Raw genomic sequence first — 26464 nt, 5'->3', positions numbered from 1 at the left:
TAGTGACCAGTCAGCTCTTGTAGGAAAGAAAATGCTTAGTCGCAGAACAGCGTATTTTTTTTATAGGTAATTAAACGAATCTGTTCCATTCCACAAACACTGTCAGGATAATACATACTTCTTTCCATATTGTTGGCTTGTTAGTATTAACAGATCAGAAATAGAATCTATCAGTTGTCTCATAAAAACTAGCAAATTTTTACATATTAATTTATTACTGTTGTTGTTGTTGTTTTATGCTGTAAACACAAGAGATGCAAGTTCAGAACTTAAAGACAAACCCTGGGCCTGGTGGCACATGCCTAAGAATTTCAGCTTAGGAGGAAGATCAGTTCTGGACCATCCTCACCTACATGGCAAATCGGAGGTTAACACCTTGAGAAACCAAAAGGGGAAAGGAGGAATAGGCAGTTTAAATGTGCTTACTCAGTTGAGCTTCATGCTGAGGGCTCTGGTGCTGGCACTGCTGTGACCGTCTATAAATTATCTCTCCTGCCCTGAGTGCCTGTTTAAACAACCTTTCAGCATCTACAATGGTTGTTGCTTCTTCTTCGGCCAGTAGGACGTAGGCAGTGGCACAGCTATAAAGCAAGCAAGCAAGCAAGGCAACGTTAAGGATGGGTGAAGCCCACTTTTCTCTTGCACAGGCCTCTGGCTATGGCATGCTTCCCTTATCCCTACCTATACTTTCCATCTTTGAGGAAAACTTAAAACATCACTCAGTATGTCAACTCACCAGTGGTGCACTAGTATATTCATTATGGCCAACTCCACAATGTTTTATCTACTCTTTATTTTCTGTCCTTTTTATTTCTATCTCTGTTCTCTGACCCTTTGCTTTGATTTTGTGGAAGGGGAGGAAAAGATACCCAAAAAGTTGCTTTAAAAAGTAGTTATAAGAACCACACCCCCACGGGTCACACCTGCTCACACCCCCACGGGTCACACCTGCTCACACCCCCACGGGTCACACTTGCTCTAAGCCACTGCCTGCTCTGTAATGTCCATATCACAGTAGCAACTATGGGAGTGCAGACTGGGAAGACTCCCTGGGCTAAGCAGAGACCCTTTGTATGTGATCAGAAACGGTCCTACACTTCTCTACCCAAGTGCTGTCTGCGGTCTCTCATGGGCTTATCCACACAAATCTGTATTCCAGTCCTTCCTCTCACACACCAACACTCAACCACACACCCATGTTTACCCCAAGCTTCCTTCTCTTCACCCTGCTAAAAACACAGAGACTTTTGTTTGTATCTTTAAAGTCAACAGCTGGCCAATAAAATAAACTAATTCTTGGCTTTGTTTAAGAAAGAAAACAAAAAGTTTCCCTTCCATTCAGATAAATCACCAGAACATTTAGTTTGAAGATGATGTATTAGTTCTGCTTGTTCAAGCCTGCACAGTCCAGCATTTAAGTCAGTAGCCATAAGCAGTTACTGAACACTTGAAATGTGGTTAACCTAAACTGATATGGCATGCTAGAGCATATCAAATTTTAAAGACTGAGAAAAATCTAAAATACCTCATTAACAGGCTTTTAAAATATTGATCATATGTGAAAACATTTTATATTTTGACTATTAATAATAAAACACTCAAACTAATTTCCTTTTTAACTTTTTAAATATGGCTACTAGAAATCTAAAAAGCTACATATATAGTTCACACATTCCAATTAATCAGAGATTATTGACAAAAAATGTAAGAGAAGGCACAAAATTTAGTGATTGGAGTAGCTATCTATAATCCCAATACTGAGCACCCTGAGGCAGGAGGCCCTTGAGTTTGTGGACAGCTTTGACTATACAGGATTACCATGTACTTTGCGCTCTATGACAAGACGCTGTCTATTACTGATTAACAATAATAACAATTTAGCCATTCCCTCAATTAGGGTCAAGAAGGCCTTTCAGTAATGAAAATGTAAACTGCACTACTGAGACATTTTTCAGATAGCATTTTAAATTGATATATATATATATAATAATTTTATTAATCAACACATTTCTCCAACGTATTACATTAGATTTTTATAAGACATTAGATACACTATTGGTTTAAACACTTGCCATACCCAAAACAATTTCAAATTTTTGTTGTTGTTCGCAACAGAATTACGCTATGCAGCCCAGGCTAGCCTTGAACTCTCGTTCTCCTGATTCAGCTTTCCAAGTGCTGATGATTACAGATTTACATCACAACACCTATCATCAAATATTTGTATTTATTGTTTTGTTTCAAACACTTTTAAATAAGCAGGAAAGAAATATTTTTGTAGGGCTGGGGATACAGCACAGTGGTAGAGCACTTGCCTAGCATGCTTGAGGCCCTGGGTTCGATCCCAGCACTGCAAAACAAAACAAAACACCACTTTTGTAAAGACCTTGATAGATAAAATTGATGAAATAGAATCTTAAATATCAACATAATTTATTACTTTGTTTTGTGGTGCTGGGAATAAAACTCAGGAACTCACATGGTAGGCAATGTCTATCATTAAGGTACATCCTCAACTCCTAACATAACTGAATTACAAGACAGGTCTGGTGGTACAGGCCTATAATCCTAACTTCTCATAAGGATGAGGCAGGAGAGTGACAAGTTCAAGAACTGCCTGGGCAGATCAGTAAGATTCTGTCTCAGAAAGTGGGGAAAAAAGGGCTGAAAAAGTAGCTCGAGGCTAGAGCACTTGTCTGGCATGTGCAAGGACCTGGGTTCTACCCCCAGTACCACCAAAAACTACAACAAATCACATTATATGCGCCTTGGCAATTCTGCCTTATATTCTTGAATAAGGATGTTATTACAAAAAAAATTAGTCCTATGCATACCTAATGACTTTCTTTTATCATAAACTGGGGTCAAATTCACACATCAGTGTAAAATTTTATGTTTTTCATGTATGTATTTTGTATTTGTTTGTTATGTGTGCCTATGTGTACACCACAGCACACATGTAGAGGTCAGGGGACAACTTGTAGGATTTGGCTTCCTCTTCCACCACGTGGTTTCGGGGAATCGTACCTTTATCAGAGGAGCCATCTTGTATACCCATCAGTGTAATACATTTTCAATTGGAGAATTCAGAAACATTTAATATATTCTCAAGGTCGTGCAACTGTAGCTGGAACATGAAGCATGTGTGCCATCCCCAAAAGTGCCATAGTTACTTAGCAATTCTACTGTCTCTCATGGCTCCCCACCGACAGTCACACATCACCTCTCTAATAGAGTCCTTTAGTGCAAAGAGGCTTTTGTGGTAATGAGACATGGTTTACCATATTGCTTGTGTCTTTATTGTCTTGTCTGTTAACCAATAGAAAATCGGAGGGCATAAGACTGCCCCATCTTTTCTCTCCTGTCCTCCCTGCCCCACTCTCTCCCCTTCTCTTCTCTCTTCTCTCTGCCCCACTCTCTTTTTCAGAGAAAGAGCTCTACCACCGACATAACATCCCTAACCCACTCCATGTTCTCTTACAGGTGTTTATAGTCTAGTTAATTTTTAATTGATTGATATGCATACATGAGGGAGAGGGGTACAAATCCCAACCTGTAGATGTCATTATCCAATTGTTTCAGTATCTTTTACTAAAATCATCTTTTCCTCCACTGAACTGCCTTGGCATCTCTATCAAAAATCCACTGAGAGCCCACAGACATGAGCTTATGTACAGATTCCCAGTTGGAATCCATCAGGCTAGTTGTCTAACCTTATGGTTTAGCCATCTAGTTTTGTAATAAGTTTAAAATTGGAAAACTTGAGTCTTCTAATACTGTTCTAGGATTGTTTTTGGCTGCTTAGAGTCCCTTGCTACAGCACACAAATGATAAGACCAGCTTGCCCATTTCTGCAAAATTGATAACTACAATTTTAATTATTTTTTTTAATGTATGAGTGTTTTGCCTGCATGTATGTCTTATGTGCTACATGCATGCAATCCCCATGGACACCAGTAGAGGGTATTGGATCCCCAGAAAGTGGCATCAGATAATTGTGAGCTGCCATGTGGTGCTGAGAACCAAACCAGGGTCCTCTGGAAAAGCAGCCAGTACTTTTAACCACTGAATCATATGTCTAGAACCAGGAATTATAATTTTAACAGGGGTTACATTAAATACGTAGACTGCTGTAGGGGAGCACTGACATTTAAGTCAATGATATTTAATTTGTTAATACATGAACAGAAGATTCCTTCCCACTTGTTTAGGTCTTTCGATTTTAACCACTTGAACAATGTTTTGTGGGTTTTCAAAGTTTTTAAAGATTACTTTGAGTGTGTAAGTGTGGGTACACATATGCCATCACGTGTGTTTGGAAGTGAGAAGGTGACCGCTGGAAGTCAGCTCGCTCCTTCCTAGGTTCTGGGGTCAAGCTCAGATGGCCAGGCCTTTGTCTCTCCAGCTGCTTTTCTAGTTATCAGTGTGCAAGTCGTACACTTTTTAGTTAAATTTACTCCTACGCACTGTCATATACTTCCTGCCACTGTAAATGGGGCTGTGTTTATCACAACTATTTAGAATGAAGCTAACTTTTTATTCATACATTTTAAACCTAATTTATAAGCATGGATAGGTTTCTAGCTGTGTGAATTCCTTATGGTTTTCTAGACATACAATCACATCACCTATGAAGAGACAATTTACTTCTTCCTTTCAAATGCAGACACATTTTTTTTTCCTTTCTTGCTCACCTGCCTGTGTTAGGATTTCTAATAACATGTTACACAGAAGTAGTGAACGCAGGATCATATGCTTTGAAGTCTATTGAGAAAAAAGTTCAGAGTTTTTTGGAGACATTTCCATGAATACTTTTTCTATTTTTGTTCTACTGTTTGTTTGAATGCTGGTTTTTGTTGTTTTGTTTGGGATCAGGGTCTGGCTGTACCCCAGGCTAACTCAGAGCTCAATAACAGCCTCCTGATTGCTGAGATTACAAATATGTACCGCCACGTCCATGTTTTTTTGCATGTTTCATATTTTTTTGTTGAAAATTGAAAATCTTAACTGTAATATTCTGGCAAGTGTAGAATCTGATTTTCTGCACTCCCTCTTGCTGCTGCTGCTTGTCGGAACTGTCTGTATTGTGGGTTTTCTGATGATTTTGTTACATTGTATTCTTTGTTATGTGTGACCAATGAGGACCAATGGTTAGCATAGTGGTCAATTAATGGTCGGATAAAGATTTCTTAAATATCTATGAACAAAGTACAAAACTCAAGACTCCACAGGTCTTGTGTGTGTGTGCATAAATGTGTATACTTATATGTATATGGCTATATATATGTATATTTATATGTGTGTGTGCATTAGCATGCATGTACTAGGATGCACTCTCAACACTCAGGTATTTCACAACCATCAGAGCTTTTATTTCTACTTGTGTCCAACCTAAATGTTATCTAGGCAGGACATTCCTTACATAGCTAACATTTTTTAATATTTTTATCATAAAATGATGTTGGATTTTGTCTTATTTTTCATGAATTAAGATAATATATGGGCTTAAAAAGACTTGAAAACCAGGTATTTTCTCAGCATGCCCAACTCTGTCAAAAACTGGGTCTTTGGGCTGGAGAGATGGCTCAGTGGTTAAGAGCACTGGCTGCTCTTCCGAAGGTCCTGAGTTCAAATCCCAGCAACCACATGGTGGCTCACAACCATCTGTTATGAGAGCTGATGCCCTCTTCTGGTGTGTCTGAAGACAGCTACAGTGTACTTGCATATAATAAATAAATAAATCTTTAAAAACAAACAAACAACAACTGGGTCTTTGAGGCTCCCAGGAATGTGGGGAAGCTTTTCAAGGCTCTATTCTCTAGAGTCTCATTTCCCAAGCTTTCCTCATACATGTTCTGCTTTGTCCATTTTCTTGTCCTTTTGTTTAGTTTTATCTTTTATATCAGAATCAGATGGCTAGTAACACATTTTCCTCTAAATATTTCCATCTTAGGATGGTCGATTCAGAGAGTTTCAAGGTAACTGAAATAAAGATAAGCTCTTTGAGCTGGTGCTTCAAGTAACTATTACATTAGTAAAAATCAACAACCACAGTTCTGCTCCCTGGCATGATACACCTGTATCTGGGCTGGCATGTTCATTTTGCCTTCAAGAATGCCACTGAGCTAGAGAGTCGGCAGGTGAACTAGAGAGCCAGGGGGTGAGCTTTCTTATATTTAGGTAATTTCTGTTTGACTGAGCAATCCTCGATTACTTCACGAAAGCTCTGACTATTTCAGAGTCTCAACAGGTCACATTCCTGTCAGCCAGTCACTAGCTGAGGAAAGTTGCCATTCTTTTGCTCCCCCAATAGGGTCTTCTTACTGATGATAAAAAACTTCAAGGAAAACTCTCAATTAATATTAGCCAGGTGGCATTCTTTGAATAATGCCACGTGAAATTTATTTAGAATACATTATACTATATTATTTAGGATAATTGGCACTGATCAGTGGCATTTAAACACAGAGTCAGGTTTACATTTTTGTCTTAAGATATAAAGATAACAAAAAGCGCTATGAAAGTAAATGCTGTAAACATGAAAAGAAATATGACAGAGCTATCTTGCTAATTTTGAATCCTCTTTCATGTCTCAAAGCCCATTGCTGAGTATAAGTTCCCAGGATAGATGAATGCTTTAAATGAATGCTTTAAATGAAAAACAAAATAAATACTTAAGTACCCATTTAACTACTAAGTATTATTAGCATTCTTCACTAGTTGTCTTTATTTTAAAAAGAACTTCAAAAATACTTTATGTAAAACCATATGAAAATTTACACTTCCACAAGCAAATACAGATGTCATTGAGCACCGCAAATCTTATCTCTAGTGTGCAAGATAGGAATGGAGCCTGTTCTGAATCTTATGAACAGATAAAAGAAAATACAAAATTATTTGCTTGTGTTTCCTTTAAAACAAATTTATTTTCCAACTTACTCATTGTTTAACTCTAAAGCTTGATAGGCTGCTTTGATTCGAGCTGGAGGATTTCTTTCCCTCCATGCCTTCTGCATAACTGTGGGAAAAATATTTCAAAGAGTGGATGAGATGGTAAACATAAATAATCTTATGTAAAACGCATGAAGAATGAGCTAAAGGAGTAAACAAAGCTTTCAAAATCATGTTTTTAAACATATTAAACTGGGCTACTAGCTCACATTTATATGAGAAATGTATATTAAATCTGGAAGCTTTCTATATAATAAAAATAGTCTATGATCTATTTTCATAACATATAAGGAAAATAATTAATCATACCATTTTTACACACGAACATTTATGTATCTAAGTGCATGTCAATGTGAGTTTGAGTGAAAGTATATTAGAATAAACATGCAAGCTCTACTTTCATCTTTCTGAAAAGGGCATATAGAACTACTGAACATTAAAATAAAAAAATAAAAATAGTATTTTTGTGAAATATACAAAAGCTTAAAAAGTGTTTGTTCGATCAATGATTCAGTATAGGAAAAATGTATAGATGTGTATTTTCTATGAAAACGGGGAGGGAAGACTTGGGTAATTTAGAATACAGCACATCTCTGGAAAATCTCAGCTTTATCAAGCCTCAACACTAACCTAAATTAGGATTTCTTTGGAAGAATGGGATGGGTTTTGCTACCATTTACTGAACCAAAATGGAGAAATCGCAATTTATGATGTCACTTAAAAGCTAAACAAACACATAAAGTATATTCTCAAAACTACCTGGCTTACTTTACATTTGATAAGAAAAATGGAGAACTTATGAATGTTGACTTTGGAACAAAGCCTCCAACTGTCCAGAAAGAATAACGTGGAAAATGTTTGAATTTTCCTTTGGAAACAAAATATTAGTCTTGGCTCAGAAAATGAGACAATATATTCCACATGTGTAACAAAAATATATTTTTCATATCAAACATGTCACCAGCTAGCTGACAGCTAATGCTTCCTGAACTTGACAAACTGATGCAAGCCAGCACCACCTGATTCTGACCAGGTAAAGAACATTAATCTGCCACAACACTAAAATAGGATACAGAAACAGACTGTGATATTAGGCTAGGGAACCCGTGATGACGGGACTCTCTTCTATAAACTGTGTAGTATTTGCAAACCAAATTTTAATACTGAATCTCTATCAGTATTTGAGGTGATTATATAATATTCTAGTATATAACCATAACTTATCTAATTATTTAATCTACTTAACTACTAATTAGCTCTCAATGGAAAGTTAAGTCATTGCCAGTGTTTTCCTAGTATACAAACACTGTATACTATGCATAAACTTATAGCTCTAGATCTTAGAAGGTTTCCGGAAGCAGGAGAATCCAGAGTTCAGGGTCATCTCACCTATGAAGAGGGTTTAAGGCTAGCCCGGGCTGCATGAAATCTGTCTCCAAAATAAAAATCAACAACAAAAACACCACTGTAATAGCTATCTTTCAGTCAGGTGTGGTAGTGAACACTCTTACTCTACTGCTCAGGAGGTTAAGGCAGGAGGATCACAATGAATTTGAGGCCAACCTGGGTTATATAGCAAGTACTAGGCCAGCCAGTGCTACACAGCATGACTTAAACAAGCAAAAATGGCTGGAAATAAAGTTCAATGGTAAAAACTTTTGCCTAGCATGTGTAAGGTTTAGGCTCAGTTCTCAGAACTTCAATACAAAACACCAACAACAAAAACAGAAAACACACATAACCTTTCATCTTTGTATAGCTTACCAAATACTGTTTTGCAGAACATTTTATTTAAAATAAGCATAATCTTTAAAGGATTTTGAATGTATACTCTCAAACACTGCTCAGTAAAATTATGAATTTGTACTTTGAGCCAGCATAGAAAAAGTGACCATTTCCCCCATCTCTTACCCTTTGAGCCAGGTTGAGCATCTCTATACAAAACTCCAAACTACAAAACATGAAACCAAAGTGGAAAAATCAACACTGACTTCATGAGATAGGTTGCAGTCAAAATGCATGTACAACAAGAGAGGTGTGGCGACACAGACCTGTGATCCCAGAACCTGGGAGGTAGAGGCAGAAGGGTTGAGAGCTCGAGACCAGTGTTGGTTAGTTAAGGACTTAAAGGCTAGCCTGGACTATATAAGCCCCTATCTCTAAATATATATAAAAAAAAAACAAATCAACACAAAAAAATTACTTTCCACCTATGTGTAAAATGTATATATGAAAGAAGAATTCTAAAGTTTAGACTTGAGTCCCATTCTCAAGATATATCATTATGCACATACAAATATCTCAAAAACTAAACAAAATCTAAAACAACACTTCTGTTCCCTAGCATTTCAGACAGGGGATACTCAGTCTGCACTACCAATCTTCGTTAATTTAACACATGAAAACAAAGTCATTTGTAACTTTTTATTCTAATGAGTTTATGTAATCTATCTTCAAGCATTTTTTCTTATTCTTACGTTTCAAATCCTCTATCACTCCTGCCTTTCAAGATTGATCATCACAACCAAGGTATCCCTAAGTCTAAAGTGAAAGGGGGAAATATAAGTTAAAATAAATAAATAAATAAAAATTTAAAAAAGATTTAAGAATAATTTAAGTAAAAATACAAATTTATTATTCAATACTGCTAAGAGCTCATGATATGCTTAAAATAACTAAAACATCACAAAAAAACAATTCACTCAGTCTTTTTTTTTTTTTTTTTTTTTTTGGTTTTTCGAGACAGGGTTTCTCTGTATAGCCCTGGCTGTCCTGGAGCTCACTTTGTAGACCAGGCTGGCNCTCACTTTGTAGACCAGGCTGGCCTCGAACTCAGAAATCCACCTGCCTCCGCCTCCCGAGTGCTGGGATTAAAGGCGTGCGCCACCACGCCCGGCTTAATTTTTCAATTAATATTTGCAATATTCTAATAAGCACAAAAAAAGACTACAGACGTAAACATCTACAAAGTGCTTAGAGCATACACACCATGTGCACAGCAGAGCAGCCACTCCACACTGGCTGACCACAGCCATTGACACACAAGTCCACTGCCGTATTTTCCAACTTTCATTACAGTATAAATCTGGACATTAATGAGAAATCTTTTGGGTTGTTATTTGCTTAGTGTCCTGTTTTGCTTTTTGAGACAGGGCCACCAGTGTTGCCCAGTACTCTGCCACCCTCCTACCTCAGATCCATCAAAGCACACTGCTGACCAGCCTTGAGAGTTGATGACCAGCCTTGAGAGTATTTTTCCTTATTCTCGGACTTAAAGCAACCAATCTCCTAGAGGAGAGCAGAGCTATTGCAGTGACTACTATGACAATAGGGAGACGTGCCACATCACACTGCCGTGCATGCTTGCCTTTCCTGCTGTAACAATTATCCTGTCCTCATGAAAATCTTTCCGTTATGTGAGTGTCCAAAAGGACAAAAATGAGACTGACAGTTCATTCCTAATTCTCACTCAACGAAGTCTCCCTGTGAGTTCAGAATTTAACTATGTTACATACTCTCAGCCCTGCAAGTACATAAAACTGCGAGGACCAAAATGACACCTGTGGTTTTAAGAAAATCCATGTCAAACCCTTCAGTCAATTAAAATTCGTATGACTCTTTTCTACATCTGATAGAATATGAAAAACTGCTCCTGTGACTTTTATGTATCCTTTCCTACCTAACCATAGTCATTAAACGCCTCTCCTGAGAGGTGTGCTCACTTGTAGCTTACAAGAGAAAGGCTGTCCCTTGGTCACTCTGAATCTCCCTAGATGCGTATGTATGAACGGCTCAAACCTCTAGGTGCCAAGAGCCTCTAGGTGTCCCTTTGGGAGATGGAGGGTATGTACTTTAGATAAAGTTAAAATTCTCCTGCCTCAGCCTTCCAAATATTAGGCTTACAGGCATGAGCCATCCAGCCTGGCTGAGGAGTTATCCTAAATCAAGGAACCTAAAAATAAGGTTCCCTGCCTTTGACATCTTTCTTTCAGCAGGGGAACTCTGAGGTGAGGAGAGTACTCTCCCACACGCTGGGGATGCAGCTTCCTTGCTTAGCACAAAGACCTGTCCTCAATCCCAGCACCATACAACCTGCTACACGTGTAATCCTAGCACGCAGGTAAAGCCAGAAAGATTAGAAACTCAGTCATCATCAGTATGTAGAGTATGTAGCTCAGCTACCTGCCTGAGCTACATAAGTGTCTTCTAAAATGAGTACTAAATAAGTAAATAAAAACGAAAAATTTGGCTCCTAGATGGTTTGAATTAAGGAGTGATAACCATTTCTGTTAGTCCCATCAGCACCTCTCCCCAGTTATTTAAGAAATGTATTATTTCTAGCCGGGCAGTGGTGGCATACGCCTTTAATCCTAGCACTTGGGAGGCAGAGGCAGGTGGATTTCTGAGTTCGAAGCCAACCTGGTCTAAAGAGTGAGTTCCAGGACAGCCAAGGCTACAAAGAAAAACCCTGTCTTGAATAAAACTAAAAACAATAATAATAATAATAAAACAAAAAGAAATGTATTATTTCTAAGGGAAGGTCCTTACAGGAAGTCAAAGTGTGTTGGCAAGGAACAATGAAAGGAGGGCCACCTCAGTCTGGTAAGGGACAAACATTAGGCAAAGCTCAAAATTTCACCTTTTTTCTCAGGATCTTAATCTAGAGCCAGGTTTCACAATCCTAGAAACAGAGCTGAGGACAACTTGGGCTAAAGAAGAGATCCTATCTCACAAAACAAAAACAAAAGAAGCAAAATCTCATATATAAGAGAAACAGTTATGATGGAGGCGCTAACATATCTATCTGAACAGAGAAATGGAGAATGGGGTTAGAGTTCTGTCTGTATGATTGGACTGACTAGGTTAACAATGAAGACACCCTGTTAGGTCTTTAAAAGGCATATTCCAAAGAGAAAAAAAGAGAGAGCTAAGCATATAGTTGTTAAAAACTTGACAAGAATATAATTAAAATACATCATCATAGTGAGATGTGGTGGCAAAACCCTTTAATCCTAGTACTTGGGAGGCAGAAAATGAATCCTTGTGATTCAAGGCCAGTCTGTTCTATATAATGAGTTCCAGGAAAGCCAGAGCCACACAGTGAGACCTGTCTCAAACTCCCCCACCCCAAAAGAAGAAATACATTAGAACGTTCAACGTTCAGAATCTTATGGTCAAATATAATTAAATTTAGCAATTTATATAAAGTAACTACTGTGGAAAAGTTACAAGAGTAGTAAAAGGCTTTCAAGCATAAAATAATTAATTAAAAATTAGATATATAATAATTATTGATATGCTTAGCTCTTTTTTTCTCTTTTTGGAATATGTCCTTTAAAGACCTAATGGGGTGTCTTCATTGTTAATCTGGTCAAACAAATCATACTGACAGAGAAATCTAACCCCAGTCTCAATTTTTCAGTTCATATGTATGTTAAAATTATTATATATAATATACATTATATATAAGATAATCATTTAAGAAGAAACTTACACTGGTGTATACTTGCAATTTCAAGCACAAGGGAAGACTTAGGCAGGAAATTCTCAAATGTGAGCCATCTGTTATTATGTAACAAGACTCATTCACAAAACAAAAACAAAAAAGGACTTGTATAAGGTTTACTATTGTTAAAAGAGTGTTTGTTTCAATGAAAAATGGACGTTTTCAAAGTCTTTGGTACAGCTCACTGATAAAGTATGTGCTTGGCATGCAAACATCCATCCTGGCATTCACACACATGTAAAATTTTATTCAAATATAGGGAATGCCAGTTTTATTTTTTAAATGTGTATATTTTCTGATATGCGAAAAACTATTCTTTGCAATTATTTAGCCTTATGAAGCTTACAATGTGTGAAAAAGCATACAGATTTTGAAATTTCTCTGTGAACTATCCAAAGAGCCATCATCAGAGCTGTCTGATGGAGGGGCTTAGGGATGTCTGTGATTCAGCCTGTGAGCAGATGAGGTCTGATTTGCACAGACCCTCAGCTCCTGACATACACTGGCAATGCTCACACTCTACTGCAGCATCCTTTAACACACACATTTCACTGTGCTCACAAACAGCAAGCATTCATACATAAAGCAATGCTCTCCTCCGTTTGCAATTAAATCAGCTTATAAACTTTGTCAAAGATCCTTGGTTTTCTTACTGACACCAATCCTTAGCATATTTTATTCAACAACAATGTGACACAATTAGCTCACTTCAATGCTAAGAAACTAGCTTTCTTCAGACCCTCGCTGTGGACTTCTCTCAGTGTAGCTAGTTGAAGCAGGGCGGTGCCGGGATTAAGAGCCATTACTCAACTGAAGTCCAGCTTTATCATTTATTAGTTGTGAGTGGCATGTTACTTGACCTTCCTTTGCCTTACTTTCCATTCATTCATTCATTCATCTGGGTTTGAAACAGTCTCACAGTGTAGCTCAGGCTGATCAAGGACTATGTAGCCCAGGCTGGTCTTGAACTTCAGGCAATCCTCCTGCTTATGCCTCCAGAATGCTAGGATTAGAAGCATAAACCACCATATGCAGCTCGGTTCCTTCTTTTTCAAAAGGAACTGATAATAGTTCTTATCTCAGTGTCATTGAGAAGAACAAATTAGTACATATGCTGTCCATTTGTTGATTGTTATTAATGAGATTACTTAAGTGTGTGATACCAATGCCTGCTACCCATCCATTCATAATTATACCAAAAATATATAACATATACTATATATTATAAGAGCTTTCGTAGAAGTATCTTAAAGAATTTGACTAGAAATTTATCACAAAGATAGAGCAAAGATATTCAAAGTAGAGGACATTTGGAAAAAACAGCCTGTCTTTAGGTTATGCACTTATTCTGCCACTAACTCTCAGATCTAGTGCTTTAAAAATACTAGAAAAGCCCCCTAGCACTAAGCATTATCCACAGCCCATATAATAATCTGTTCTGTAGGGAACTGCTTAGAGAGACCTAAAAATTGACATTTCTATAAACTACTACCTTATATGAATTTTCACATTTGACTAGAACAAAATATACCTTTTCTTCTACATATCACTCCTCTCCCCCCCTTCTCCCTGTATATGCAAGTGTGTGTGTGTGCTCCTACACATGAATGTATGTATGAGTGCAAGCGTTGAGGTCAGAGGACAATCTTGGATGCCGGTTCTCACCTTCCACATTGTTTATGATAGGGTCTAGTTGTTCTAGATGGCTCCTGAGCTTCTGTGGACTCTCCTGTCTCTGTCTCTCATCTCCTCATAGGAATGTAGGGATTACAGGCCTGTGCAGTACTGTGTCCAGATTTACACAGGTTCTAGAGACCAGAACTCATGCTGTCAGACTTGCACACTAAGCACATTACCCACTGGGCTATCTCCCTAGTCCTTGCTTTGTTGTCAGGTAATTATTTCCCAGACCAAAGCAATGGATACCATTTTCTGCTATATTTCATTTAAATTTCTTTTTTTCAAGACAGAGTTTTTCTGTGTAGCCCTGACTGTCCTAAAACTTGCTCTATAAACCAGGCTGGCCTTGAACTCACTCTGCCTCCAAAATGCTGGGATTAAAGGCGTGTGTCACCACCACAACCACCACCAGGCTCTGAAATTGTTTTAAGTAATAAAATAGCAAAAACATTTGAAATTCTTAGAAAATAGTTCATTTAGTTTATAATCATAACTTACTTTTAATCTGAATTTCTTATCTATAATGTAAATAACTCCAAGCCAAGTAACTTTACATTATAATAATAGCTCTAAAGAACACTGGAAAAAATTTCACAATCATTGTCTGTAGTATGAATACATACCTGTGTCTGAAGGACGTAAAAAGTCTGTTTCACAGGTGAAAAAGGTCTGGTGATCCTGGGCAGACAAGTTCATATCATAGTAAGTAAGTGGCTCTTTACCAGTCACCCAAGTGTATCTGTAGAAAACAAAAGATGTTTTAATTGCTATAACCAACACTTAAATTCTGAAAGTAAGTGACTACCAGTTCTATTTCAAGGTGTTTTTTTTTTTTTTTTAATTTATTTATTTATTATATGTAAGTACACTGTAGCTTTCTTCAGACACTCCAGAAGAGGGTGTCAGATCTCGTTACGGATGGTTGTGAGCCACCATGTGGTTGCTGGGATTTGAACTCCGGACCTTCGGAAGAGCAGTCTGGTGCTCTTACCCACTGAGCCATCTCACCAGCCCCCTCAAGGTGTTTTTAAAGCTTATTATTTCAGTAAGGAATTAAAAACTACTACTGTATGGTTCAATAATAAAACATTAAAATAACAAACAGGAAAGAATAAACTGTTCAGGGTCCTGCCTGTGAGTTGGAGGCCAGCCTGTACCACATAACAAATTTCAAAATAGCCTGAATTACAGACTAAAACCTGTCTCAAAACTAAAATAACCAATAAATTATTAGGACTAGATACTAAGCATAAAGTTTCGAGTAGAAAGAAATTTCTCATAAAGGTTTATATGACATCGATACTATATAACAAGGCTACAAGACCTTGTTTTTAAAAACTAACAAAGGCTGGGCATAGTGGTACACAACTTTAATCCTAGCACTAGGAAGACAGAAGCAGGCATATCTCTGTGAGTTTGAGGCCAGCCTGGTCTACATATTGAGTTATAGGACAGCCAGAGGTATGTCTCAAAACAACAACAAAACAAAACAAAATAAAGAAGTAAAAATAGGCACAGTAAGCAAATATACTCTTGATGTGGATCTCCATAATTCAAGGGCAGCTGGGTCTGTATATGAGTTCCAAGACAGCCAGGGCTGCATAATAAGCCCTTGTCTCAAAATAACAACAGAAACAGATTTAAAAGAAGGAAAAAAAGCCCCAGCACCTCTACCAAGGATAGAGGCAGAAAAGACTATAAGACCTCAACGATAGGGAAAAGGACGATGAAATGCTGTCCTAAGAGTATGACAAGGCTATGACACTCACAAACTCACAACTACAGTTGCCTGCATCTACATAAGCCTGAGCCAATAAACATTCAGTCACAGAAGGGAGAGGAGCTCAAGGGCTGTCAAGGGCTGCAGAAGAGACACTAATGCCTTCTGCTCCGGTGTTTACATCCAGAGGGTCACAGAAGGAAAACACATGCAAGTAGAACTGAGATTTGGGGGGAGGAAGAGGGGAAGAGGAGATGGAGGATGAGTGTGACACATGTATTATAGACAAGGACAAAAATGTCAAAGAATACACTTTAAAGAGATGTTATTTCCTTTTGTATTAAAAAAAAAAAAAACTAAACACAGTCAAGGTGATACCCATTCACAAGCACCCACAGTACTTGAACCTAAACCCCACACCATACTTGTACTGAAGGCCAATGTCTTACCTTCTATATTCTGCTCCTCTGAAGAGGTTTAAAGGGTTTCTCCAGACCTTGCATTCTGAAAAACAAGAGGAGAGATTAGTTCAGTCACATGCAGGTAAATCTTCACTAACCAACACTTACTGTTCATCCCGTGAGCTATACACAGTGCCAGTTAGAGACAGCCAACATGAAAAACGTACAAGTCGCCCTTGCTCTCAGAATCCAATCAGAGTCAGATAGAGTTATTGTTGTATTTCTGTCTCAGTGAAACTTTGTTCACAATTCAGTTTTCAGTTTCTTCTCTAAAACAGGATCTACTAAAACTTCATCCACTCCTAGATCCTACTACAGCTTCTGGAACTAACTTGTATAGCATGAGGATTAGTCATGCAAACAACCACCTGAACTATCTGACATGTACTTTATTAGAGTTGTTTTATTACACACACACACACACCCAATCGCAGAAGACTTTACAGAGGAAGTGACATTTGAACTAGGATTAAAAACCTAAAAAGAGTTGGGGCTGTAGAGATGCTCAGTGGTTAAGACCTCATGTGCTTTTCCAGAGTAGTCGGGTTCAGTTCCCAGCACCCACATGGCAGCTCATACCTGTCTGTAACTCCAGTTCCAGGGACTCAACACCCTCACACAGACACATGCAGGCAAAACATTAGTGCACATAACAAGCAAGCAAACAAACAACAACTAATAGAGTCACTTTCCAGATCCAGAACATTCTAAGCTAAGGAAGTATAAAGCTATACATTGGGCCTAGAGAGATGTTTCAGTGTGTGAAATGTTTGCGGAGCAAGAGGACCCAACTGGATTCCTCATCTACATAAAAGCCAGATAAGGCAACACACTTCTGTAATTCTAGGCTAGGGAGGCGAAGACAGGCAGATCCTGGAGTTGACAGACAGCTATTCTGGCCAAAATAGTGAGCTCCAGGAACATCATGAGACCCTATCCCAAAAAATAAGGTGTGGGGGGCTAGAGGGAAGATTTGCCATCTGTTACTCTTACAGAGAACCCTGGTATGTTTCCAGCACCCACGTGGTGACTGAACCATTTACAGCTCCATTTCCAGGTGATCCAGTGCCTTCCTCTGATCTCCGTAGGCACCAAGCACATAAAGGATATGTAGACATACATGCAGGCTAAAAGCTCATACACATAAAGCAATATAAATAAATATAAAAGAATAAGGTATTAACTTATAGGTTGCTTGAGCATGCTTGTATGGGCACATCTACGCACACACACACTCACATGTAAAACAAACCGTACAGTATGCTCAGGTTAGCACAAAGTAAGGGTTAGAAGAAAGACTACAAAATAAAAACTGAGGAGACCTTGTCATGGTTGCTCACATCTGCAACCACAGGACTGTCTGTGTATCTGGCATGCATCTCAAAACCCTTCAGCCTCTAGACAGTCCTAGAGGCAGTAGGAGCCTATTTCCTGTCTTTGAATGGTAGTGAGAGAGAGAATAATCTCCCACCCCCTTTCCTGTAACAATCCTATTAGATCAAGGGTCCACCTTCATGATGTCACTTAACCTTTACCCCCTCGTATGCAGGCCAGAGCTCCTTCAAACTTGGCTAAGGATGATTTTCAGCTCCTGATCCTTCTGCCTCAATCTCCCACATGCTAGTATTACATGTGTTAGACATGTTTTGTTTGGTAGTGTTGGGAATTGAACCAGGGCCTTGTGCATGCTAGATATTTCTGGAGAGTGCAGGGTGAGTTAGGAGAAGTGAGTGAATATTTTCCTAGTGACTAAAAGGTAAATATGATGGCTAAAACCAGAATAAGCACCTTGGGCCACAGGTTAAAAACTGCCCACTGGCTGGGCATTGTGATACACTCCTCCAATCTCAACACTCTGGAGGCAGAGGCAGAAGGATCTCTCTGAGTCTCAGACCAGTTTAGAATATAGGGAGAATGCCAGGCCAGCCAGGGCTACATAGTGAAACTCTCAATAAATAAACAAACAATTGAGTCTGGGATAACAGGCTACATAGAAGGGGTCTGAGACCTTGAGGATATCTGTGCTCTATACCAGCCATGGCTTACTTGCATTTACAGGAAGGTAGGTTATCTCTGTGTCTTATCCTATTTGAACTACAATGACAAGAACAACAGAGATGTATTTCTTATTGTTTTGGAGGCTGGAAAAATCCATGTTCAAGGAGCTAGCAGTTTTAATGCCTAGTTTGTAAATAGCACTTTCTTATTTCCTCATAAAGTGACAAGAATAAATAGCTCTCTGGAGTATCTTTCCTTAGGACATTAATTCTATCCATGAGGGTTCTACCTTCATAATCTGATCACTTCTCTACGCCCCTATATCCTAATATCATTACATGTGAGGGGGGCATAAACACACAAACTACTTTATTGTTTTGAGACTAATTTTTGTATCCTCTGTAATGAAATCAATCTATACCACTCTGGAAATACCAAAAACAAAAAACCAAACACCTGATAGATGGTGGTGTCTGAGGGTCTCACTTTCTCTGCTGTTGGCAGGAGAGCCCGGCTCTGAAATGCTACTCTCTGTTCCTCCCATCAGTGGCCGCAAATGGCTTATGGACACTTGTTCAATAAAAGATGTACCATGCTTATGGAAGTACCACCATTCAAATATCTGTAATAAAGAGAAACAATTTTTCACTTAAAATGCAATTCATAAATACAAATTAAAGAGGTGTTCTTATTCAGTTCAGCACTTTATATGCACAGTCTGCTCATGGGTGGGTGAGGGAATGAGCAGAAGAAAAAACCCAAACCCAAGATTCCCTAAATACAGATGCCATGTAAAAGTGAAATACCCTTCTTACAGATTTATCATGAAGTTTACGCAAGCTTACGCTACACTCTACACATGCTGAAAGGCATTAAAGAATGCTAAGAGTGAGTCAGATGTGATAGCACCTGCCTCTAGTCTCGACTCTTAGCACACTGAGGCAGGAGGATCATAAATTCCAGGCCAGCACAAGCTACAAAGTGGGAAGTTTCAATAAAGAAGGAAGAGTATCTAATCTATAGCAGACCTTTTCACCTCTCATTGTCATTTGATTCTATCTGCAGCACAATTCAAAACTAAAGCAAGTACTATTAAACTAGGATCAAGCTTCCAAGCTTCACACCAGATCCCCTATTTATTAACTGTGTGTACTGGGCAAGCCAATTAACCTCTAAAATCTCAGAGCCTCAGTTTCCTTACCTAGTAAACTGAACTAATAAGAATCCTAATAAAGTGCTTCCTGAACCAAAAAACACTTGTCTAATATTCAGCAATGCTATTAACATCGCTAAGACAAGTTCTTCCCCAGGTTGAACTATCTGAACATCAGGATATTTGTTTTATTGTATTTCTGTGACTTACTTATGAATACAAACTAAACTCTCTGCATTTTGAAACTTTATCTCAAAGATTAAAAAAGGTCAAAGACCCGGGTAGTAGTGGTGGTAGCCCATGCCTTTAACCCTAGTACTCAAGAGGCAAAGGCAGGTAGATCTCAGAGTTCAAGGCCAGCCTGGTCTACATAGTGAGTTCCAGGACAACCAAAGCTACACAGAAAAACTCTGTCTCAAAAAATCAAAGCAAAACAAAACAAAAAAAAATCACAAACAAAAAATAAGAATGTCAAAGAAATATTGCAATTTCTACTAAAGCTGTACAGCACCACCTACAGATGAGAAAAAAGAACAGAAAAAAATGGCATGATAAATATTTAATACTATTATCTGTAGCGGAATTTTCTCAAAGTATACAATAAGAAACATGAGAACCTAGAGATGTTAATGAAGAACATATTTTTTAAATGAAAAGCAGTATTGAAGGAAAATTGAGTTAAAGTCAAATATGGTCCCTTATTGTGCGACTTCACAGAATAAGAGCCAACAGTCAGTAAGTGCTCCCTGAGCCTTCACATTACAAACTTCTACATGTATTATCTCATTTAGGTTCCTCCAGGTCTGTGAAATGAGTACTATTATCTTCCCATAACAGATATGCAGGATATTTACTTCATTGTATTTACAGAAATACAAAATACTCATAAACACAAACTAAAAGCTCTGCATTTTGAAACAGTTGGGGCTTAGAGTGAGTGAATGCTAAATCCCAGACATAAGTTATAGTCTGCCCAGTGCTGTCAAAACTAAAATGTTGCAAGATTATATATAAAAACCTATATATTCAGGGCCTGGAGATGTAAGTCAGTTGTTAAGTGCTTACCTAGTATACACAGGCCCTAAGTTCCAGTCTCAGCACTGCATAAACTGGACATGATGGGGGAATACTTATATAGCAAAAGGAAGAGGGCCAGGCAGTCAAGGCCACCTGGACTACAGAATAAGTTCAAGCCAACTAGCTTACAAGAGATCCTGTTTATAAAGTAATAAATTCTGTACATTCAGATTCTCTTGAAACCATTTGAAAAATGGAAAAATTTGATAACAGTAGTTATAGAATAACCCATGTCATTAATTTCCATGTGAAGGACTGATGTTTACATACTTGTGCATGTGTAATGCACATGTGTGTGGAGGTCACGGGTCTCTTCAGTCACTTTCTGAGATAAGGTCTTTCACTAAACCTGGAACTCATTTGTTTGGCTGGTCTAGCTGGCCAGCAAGTCCCAGCTCCCAGAGCTGGAATGCCAGGCGTGCAAGCATTCCTCACCTTTACCTGAGTGCTGGAGACCTGAAGCCAGGCCTTCATGTTTACAGGGCAAGCATTTTACTGACTACGCCATCTCCCCAGGTCTCATTCATTTTGAAATAATAACGTAGGTACTTTGATCATTAAACTTCTAATCCATCTCAACCAACCCTCCCCTGATTCCAGTATGCAGGGTATTTTGGTTTTTGTTTTTAATTATTACACTTATGTGTTTATGAGTGTGCAGGCACACAAGAGTGGTGATCAGAGAACTTGCAGGAGTTGATTCTCTCTCTTCCCACCATGTGTCAAGTCATCAGTCAGGCTTGGCAGCAAGCACCTTCACCTGAGCCATCTACCATCCTGTATACAAGTTTTTAATATGCAGTAAATGAAGTCGGGCATGGTAACTCACCCCTGTAATCCTGACACTCAGAGGTAGAGGCAGGAGAACCACCTTGGGTTCAAGGCCAGCTTAGACTACATAATGAGACCCTATCTCAAAAAGAAGCCTAACATGTAATAAACACTACCACTCTCTCTAAAAGATGACAAGGAAACATGGTATTTCTCAAACTTGTTTCTCTAAGTAACTTTTTCCCACTAGCAAACACATTTTGGAAATCCTAACAAATACTTATAGATTTGTAAATACATAAACAATTTTTAAATGAGTATCAAAATAGAGGTGAAGAAAATAGAAACTACTTACAAATATCAGTCCAGATATCAAAGAAGATGTCCCTGTAAGTGCCACATAGAACTTGGGTGTCAGTGAACTTAAAAACCCTGTCACTGTAAAAAGAGAAAACATTAAAGTTTTTACAAACTACAAATTTTAAGTCCATTGCAATCATGCAAGTATGTTTCAGCAGATGGAGGTAAGCAGTAAAGAAGCCTGGGCTCTGATGAGGTTATGTTCAAATAAGCCTATAGACTGAACATACTGCAAGTAAAAAATGTAGGCTACACCACTAACCTTCCAGCTGCCATTACTTAGCAACGCAATGTCGTGGATAGCACTGCTTGTCTACTCTCCACTTTGTATGAACGCAAGTGAGAAGCACTGGTTTACTGTTGCTGCCCAGTACCATAGAGATCATAATGCTAGCTTGGGAAAAGATCAAAATCCAAAAGTTCTACTGAATGCAGACAGCTTTCCCACTATTGCAAAGCTCAAAAGTTCTAAGCTGAATGCCCTAAGTCAGTAACTGTCTACATTAATACTTAAAGTGAAATTCATTTGAAAAAGTTCTTAAAACAAAAGTGGGGGCTGGCGAGACGGCTCGGGGGTTAAGAGCACTGACTGTTCTTCCTAAGGTCCTCAGTTCAAATCCTAGCAACCACATGGTGACTCACAACCACCCATGAGATTTGATGCCCTCTTCTGGTGTATCAGAAGACAACTACAGTGTACTATATATAATAATAAATAAATATTTGGGCTGGAGGCAAGCAGAGACTGAGAGAGTGGAGTTGACCAGAGAGAGCAGTGGTCCTAAAAATTCAATTCTGTAATAGTCAACTGCTTTCATCTGAATGGTATATGTAGTTAAAACATAGCTAATAAACCCAAGTTAGCAGGCTTGATAGTTCAAACCTGCAATGCTAACGAACATTCTGGAGGCTGAGGCAGGAAGGTCTCCAGCTAAGGATATCCTGGACTATGAAGAGAGATGGTGTATAAAAACTATTTTTAAAGCCAGGCTAGCTAGTATATGCCTCTAAATCCACCACTTAAGAAGTGGCTCAAGGGATCAGGATGTCTTGGCAACATCCTGGCCTCAAAGCAGCAACAAGTAGAAAAATAAATGACAAACTCGATGAATAGCATTTTAATGAGCACACAAATTACCAATAAACACTTCACCAACCTATTACAGACAAATTAGACAGTATGTGGTACCAATACTCTAAAATACAAAAAGCATTTTAGAACATTATCCTATGGTCTTTCATGTCATCTCATGAGACAGAAAAGGGAGACCACTGCCTTCTCAAAGGACAGAAAAATTAACAGTGTCACCATCTAACAGAAATATTTCACGGGGCAGTGGTGGCACACAGCCTTTAATCCCAGCACTTGGGAGGCAGACGCAGGCGGATTTCTGAGTTCGAGGCCAGCCTGGTCTACGGGAGTTCCAGGACAGCCAGGCTACACAGAGACACCCTGTCTCGAAAAACCAAAAAAAAAAAAAAAAAAAAGGAAATATTTCCATCTTCTTCTGAGGCTGCAGCAAGAAATACTGCAATAACGCCACAAAAGGTCCAGGAGCCCATCTTTTCATCCTACCTACGGCCAAGGAATAGTATTTGCAGAATCTGCATGGGTCAACACTGCTTACAAGTTTTTATCTTTAGCCCAGGCTACATGACAAACATTGTACAACTGCCGAAGGAAAATATTAAACAAACCCACCATTGTCTGCGCTTCTCTCTCCTCTCCCTTTCCTGGACTATCTTATTACTCACAATAAAAATATTACTAAAAACGTCTCTTAACCGAACTGTCTTACAATAAAAGTATGGTCCACTAAAATCATAGCATTTTCTATCGTGTATGACAGATGTGCTTATCTTGCTTTTCTGGGTGTGAGTTCTTTTAAGTTAGGCAGCTGGAAAACTCAAAGGTACGACTTTTCAAGGGGCCCTGCAAACGATAAGAATGTATATAAATTGTGTGTACACATCTGGGAATGCTCTCTTCTGTCCTACTACCTGGAGCTTGCAGCGTGTCAGGTAGCTTTTCCTGTGGTAGCGTAGACAGAACCTTCAGCAACCTAGGGAGGGGCCAGGAAACTGCAGCACGGGTCTAACAATCAGCTGCCGGGTGGTGGTGGCCCAAGCGACAAAAATAAACCCACTGGAGCATGCAACACCAATTTCCTTCTGCAAAGCCCTCCATGTCTCCCCGAGAATCTCTGATCTTTGGCACTTGTCCCCGACTGTCCGGGAGGTTTGGGCCTCTCACCCGCTGTCACGTTGTCACACAGCCTCAGCGGGACCCTCAGAGCGTAAAGCAGCCCTAGCCCCGCCAGGAACCACAGCGTGGACCCAGAGTTCGCCAACCCGGCCTTCAGCCGCTCTTTCCAGCCCAGCGGCGGGCCGAGGCCCAAGCCAGAAACAGGTGCATGGGGACACCCCACGGCCCGCGCGGCTTCCGCGAAGTAGTCTCCGTCCGCCATCTTGCGGCTCCAGCAGGCGCCGGGACCTGGGAGGGGAGAAGGGCCGGAAACCCGGAGTCGGGAATCCTGGGATAGTGGCGGACTTGAAGCTGGCCTCTGTCTAGGCTGAGTCCTGGGGAACTGGCCGGAGATCTGGAAGGTGGCCGAGCGCGGTGGCTGACTGAGGGGCTACCTAGTCCTCTAGGAGGGCGGGGAAGCATCTGATGGTGGCGCTTATTCTTCTGGAAACGGACTCAGTGTGGCGCTGGAGGGAAGTGGTTTTTCTTCCATACGTGGTTGAGAGTCACCTGTCGCCCTGTGCCGGAGTCGGAAAAGTACTGATGTCTCCTAGAGCGGAGCAGCTCTTAGTGCCCTGGACTCGGCGGCCCAGGAGACCAACGGGATCAGAAAAACTTAGAGGTGTAACAACTGCTCCATGACCAGAGGGAGCCCAGACGCCACGCAAGAGTCGAGGCCCGCCACCAAGCACTCCAGGGCGAATGGGAAAGTGACTGGAACTCAGGGAGAAAGATGTTAAGGCTGCAAAGCCCCGAGGGGCAAGCCGACTTCCTAGAGCGCCGACTCCAGGCTGTCACGCCCGCGCGGAACTGACATGGCGCCCTCTTGGCCTGAGCTTCCGGGCGGCTCCTTCCGACGGCCCCTCGGTGATTCCGCCACTCAGCTTCCTTCCCGGCCTGCCTCGCGCCGGCCCGCCGGGCTGGGCCAGAGCAGCCAAGATGGCCGACTTTGAGGATCGGGTGTCGGATGAAGAGAAGGTAAGGGGTCCGCCTCTCTCTTTTACTTCCTTCCTCGACGGGGCCCAGGGGTCCGAGCCGGCAGCAGTGGGAAACTTGGCGGTGTCCCCAGGAAGAAGAAGGTTGTTTCCCGGTGCTGGCATAGTCCCTCTGCCCCCGGGACGCTTCCTTCCTTAAAGGAGCTTTCGTCTGCCTCACAGTGGCCCCAGTCCCCCAGTCCTCAACTCTTCTTTTCATCCCGGACAGAGCACAACCTTCTTTCAAAAGAGGAGACACTTTGCCTGATTGACTTTTAACTCTAGACTCTTTTCTGTAATTATAAGAGAGGAGGTGAAGGTGATGTCGGGACGTGTCAGGCAGCAGTTATTTTACCGCCTTTGGCAGTTGGGGCTCACCCCATCCCCCCATTTATAGGTATGATTGAGGTTAGTTTAGAACGAGTCACTTCCTGATCAGAGTGGCCTCCTTAACTTCCCTTTTGCTCCTCCTTCCTCAGGAAGTGATTTTGCTGTCAGGACTCCTTGTCAGGGAGGGAGAGGTCCTCTGGTGGTGTCTGTCCACCGAACTACACACCCTTTCTCATCTTTTCTCAACTACTGACGACCAAACTAATTGGATAAAAATAAATCAGTAAACCTCAAGGGATTTGCTTAAGAATTTGACCAGCACCTTTATTCCTGCCTATGCTCTCTTGTGTGCACGTTTAGCCCCAAGGTGACTCTGTCCCTTCTGTCTTAATCTTAACTATAACTTTTTTCAAAGTCGGTTTTTTGTTTGTTTGTTTTGTTTTGTTTTGTTTTTACTTCCTGTTGAGCTGTGAGAAGTAGCCAGAAGACTTTTTTCAACTCCAGAAAGGTTAAATGGGTTGTAAATAAACCTCACATTTAACACATTCAGTTTGGAAGAAACACCCAACCTTTTTTTGATGACCTACTATGGTGCTTTATAGCTGGGTATGTCAACAGTGTACTTAGATCTTTAAAGGTGTTTTAAATGCCAGGGTGTATTCCACATTTGATAGTATAACTTTTTCTGACAACAACGTACATTTGCTAAACTGTCCAAAAAGGAAAGTACTTGGTTCTTCCATAAACACAGACTCTTAGGGCTGCTGCAAGTTAGCATGGTCTCATTAGCTAACTTACAGGACAAGAATATGTCTTTTGTTTCCTGCAATGACTGTTATAAAGTATGTGCTCTCCAATGTTCTATAAAATCTGCCTGGGTTCTTTGAAAAAGAAATTGGAGATTGGTGGGAGGGAACAGACTATTTTTAATCACTTCTTCAAAAAGAATAATTTAACATACACCTGTGTATGAATGAGCCACTGTCTTTAAATGCTGAAAAGGGCCCTTACCACCTTTATAAACCACTTACCAGGAGAGTCTTAGCATGTACAACATCCTGTGTTTGAACTTCAGCATTAGTAGGACAAAAACTAAAAAGCCACCAAATAACACTTTAGCGTTGATTTCTCTTTTTTTGTTGTTGTTTTTTTTGTTGTTGTTTTTATTTTTGTTTTTGTTTTTCAAGACAGGGTTTCTCTGTGTAGCCCTGGCTGTCCTGGAACTCACTCTGTAGACC

The 26464-nt window shown here is 39.8% G+C and overlaps 3 protein-coding genes across 4 annotated transcripts in view; 1 reads left to right on the top strand and 2 right to left on the bottom strand.

The window, feature by feature from the left end:
- St7l (suppression of tumorigenicity 7 like) overlaps positions 1-24507 on the bottom strand; it is a 64028-nt gene extending 39521 nt beyond the window's left edge. The window contains exons 1-7 of one of the 2 annotated variants that reach the window (XM_021157378.2): positions 23932-24507; positions 21673-21755; positions 18773-18938; positions 16307-16361; positions 14761-14876; positions 6940-7018; positions 427-581 (exon numbers count right to left, since the gene is read on the bottom strand). In XM_021157378.2, coding sequence (XP_021013037.1) covers positions 427-581; positions 6940-7018; positions 14761-14876; positions 16307-16361; positions 18773-18938; positions 21673-21755; positions 23932-24145 — 868 coding nt within the window. In that variant the 5' untranslated portion in view covers positions 24146-24507. The remainder of the gene's footprint in view (positions 1-426; positions 582-6939; positions 7019-14760; positions 14877-16306; positions 16362-18772; positions 18939-21672; positions 21756-23931) is intronic. The other variant, XM_029474885.1, reaches the window with a different exon arrangement.
- LOC110290722 lies at positions 23938-25331 on the bottom strand. Its single transcript, XM_021157380.2, has one exon. It carries the CDS (start codon positions 25114-25116, stop codon positions 24529-24531), a length of 588 nt encoding a protein of 195 aa, XP_021013039.1. The 5' UTR covers positions 25117-25331; the 3' UTR covers positions 23938-24528.
- Capza1 (capping actin protein of muscle Z-line subunit alpha 1) overlaps positions 24752-26464 on the top strand; it is a 41143-nt gene continuing 39430 nt past the window's right edge. Inside the window, exon 1 of the mRNA XM_021157379.2 lies at positions 24752-24900. Within this exon, the coding sequence (XP_021013038.1) occupies positions 24862-24900 (39 nt within the window). The 5' untranslated portion in view covers positions 24752-24861. The remainder of the gene's footprint in view (positions 24901-26464) is intronic.

This window comes from Mus caroli, chromosome 3 (assembly GCF_900094665.2).
Source record: "Mus caroli chromosome 3, CAROLI_EIJ_v1.1, whole genome shotgun sequence".
NCBI lineage: Eukaryota > Metazoa > Chordata > Mammalia > Rodentia > Muridae > Mus > Mus caroli.
This window is presented reverse-complemented; position numbering and strand designations above follow the sequence as displayed.

Excerpts from the sequence above, each read along its gene's own strand:
- LOC110290722 (XM_021157380.2), bottom strand. The coding sequence starts at position 25,116 with ATGAAAAGAAGAGTTGAGGACTGGGGGACTGGGGCCACTGTGAGGCAG.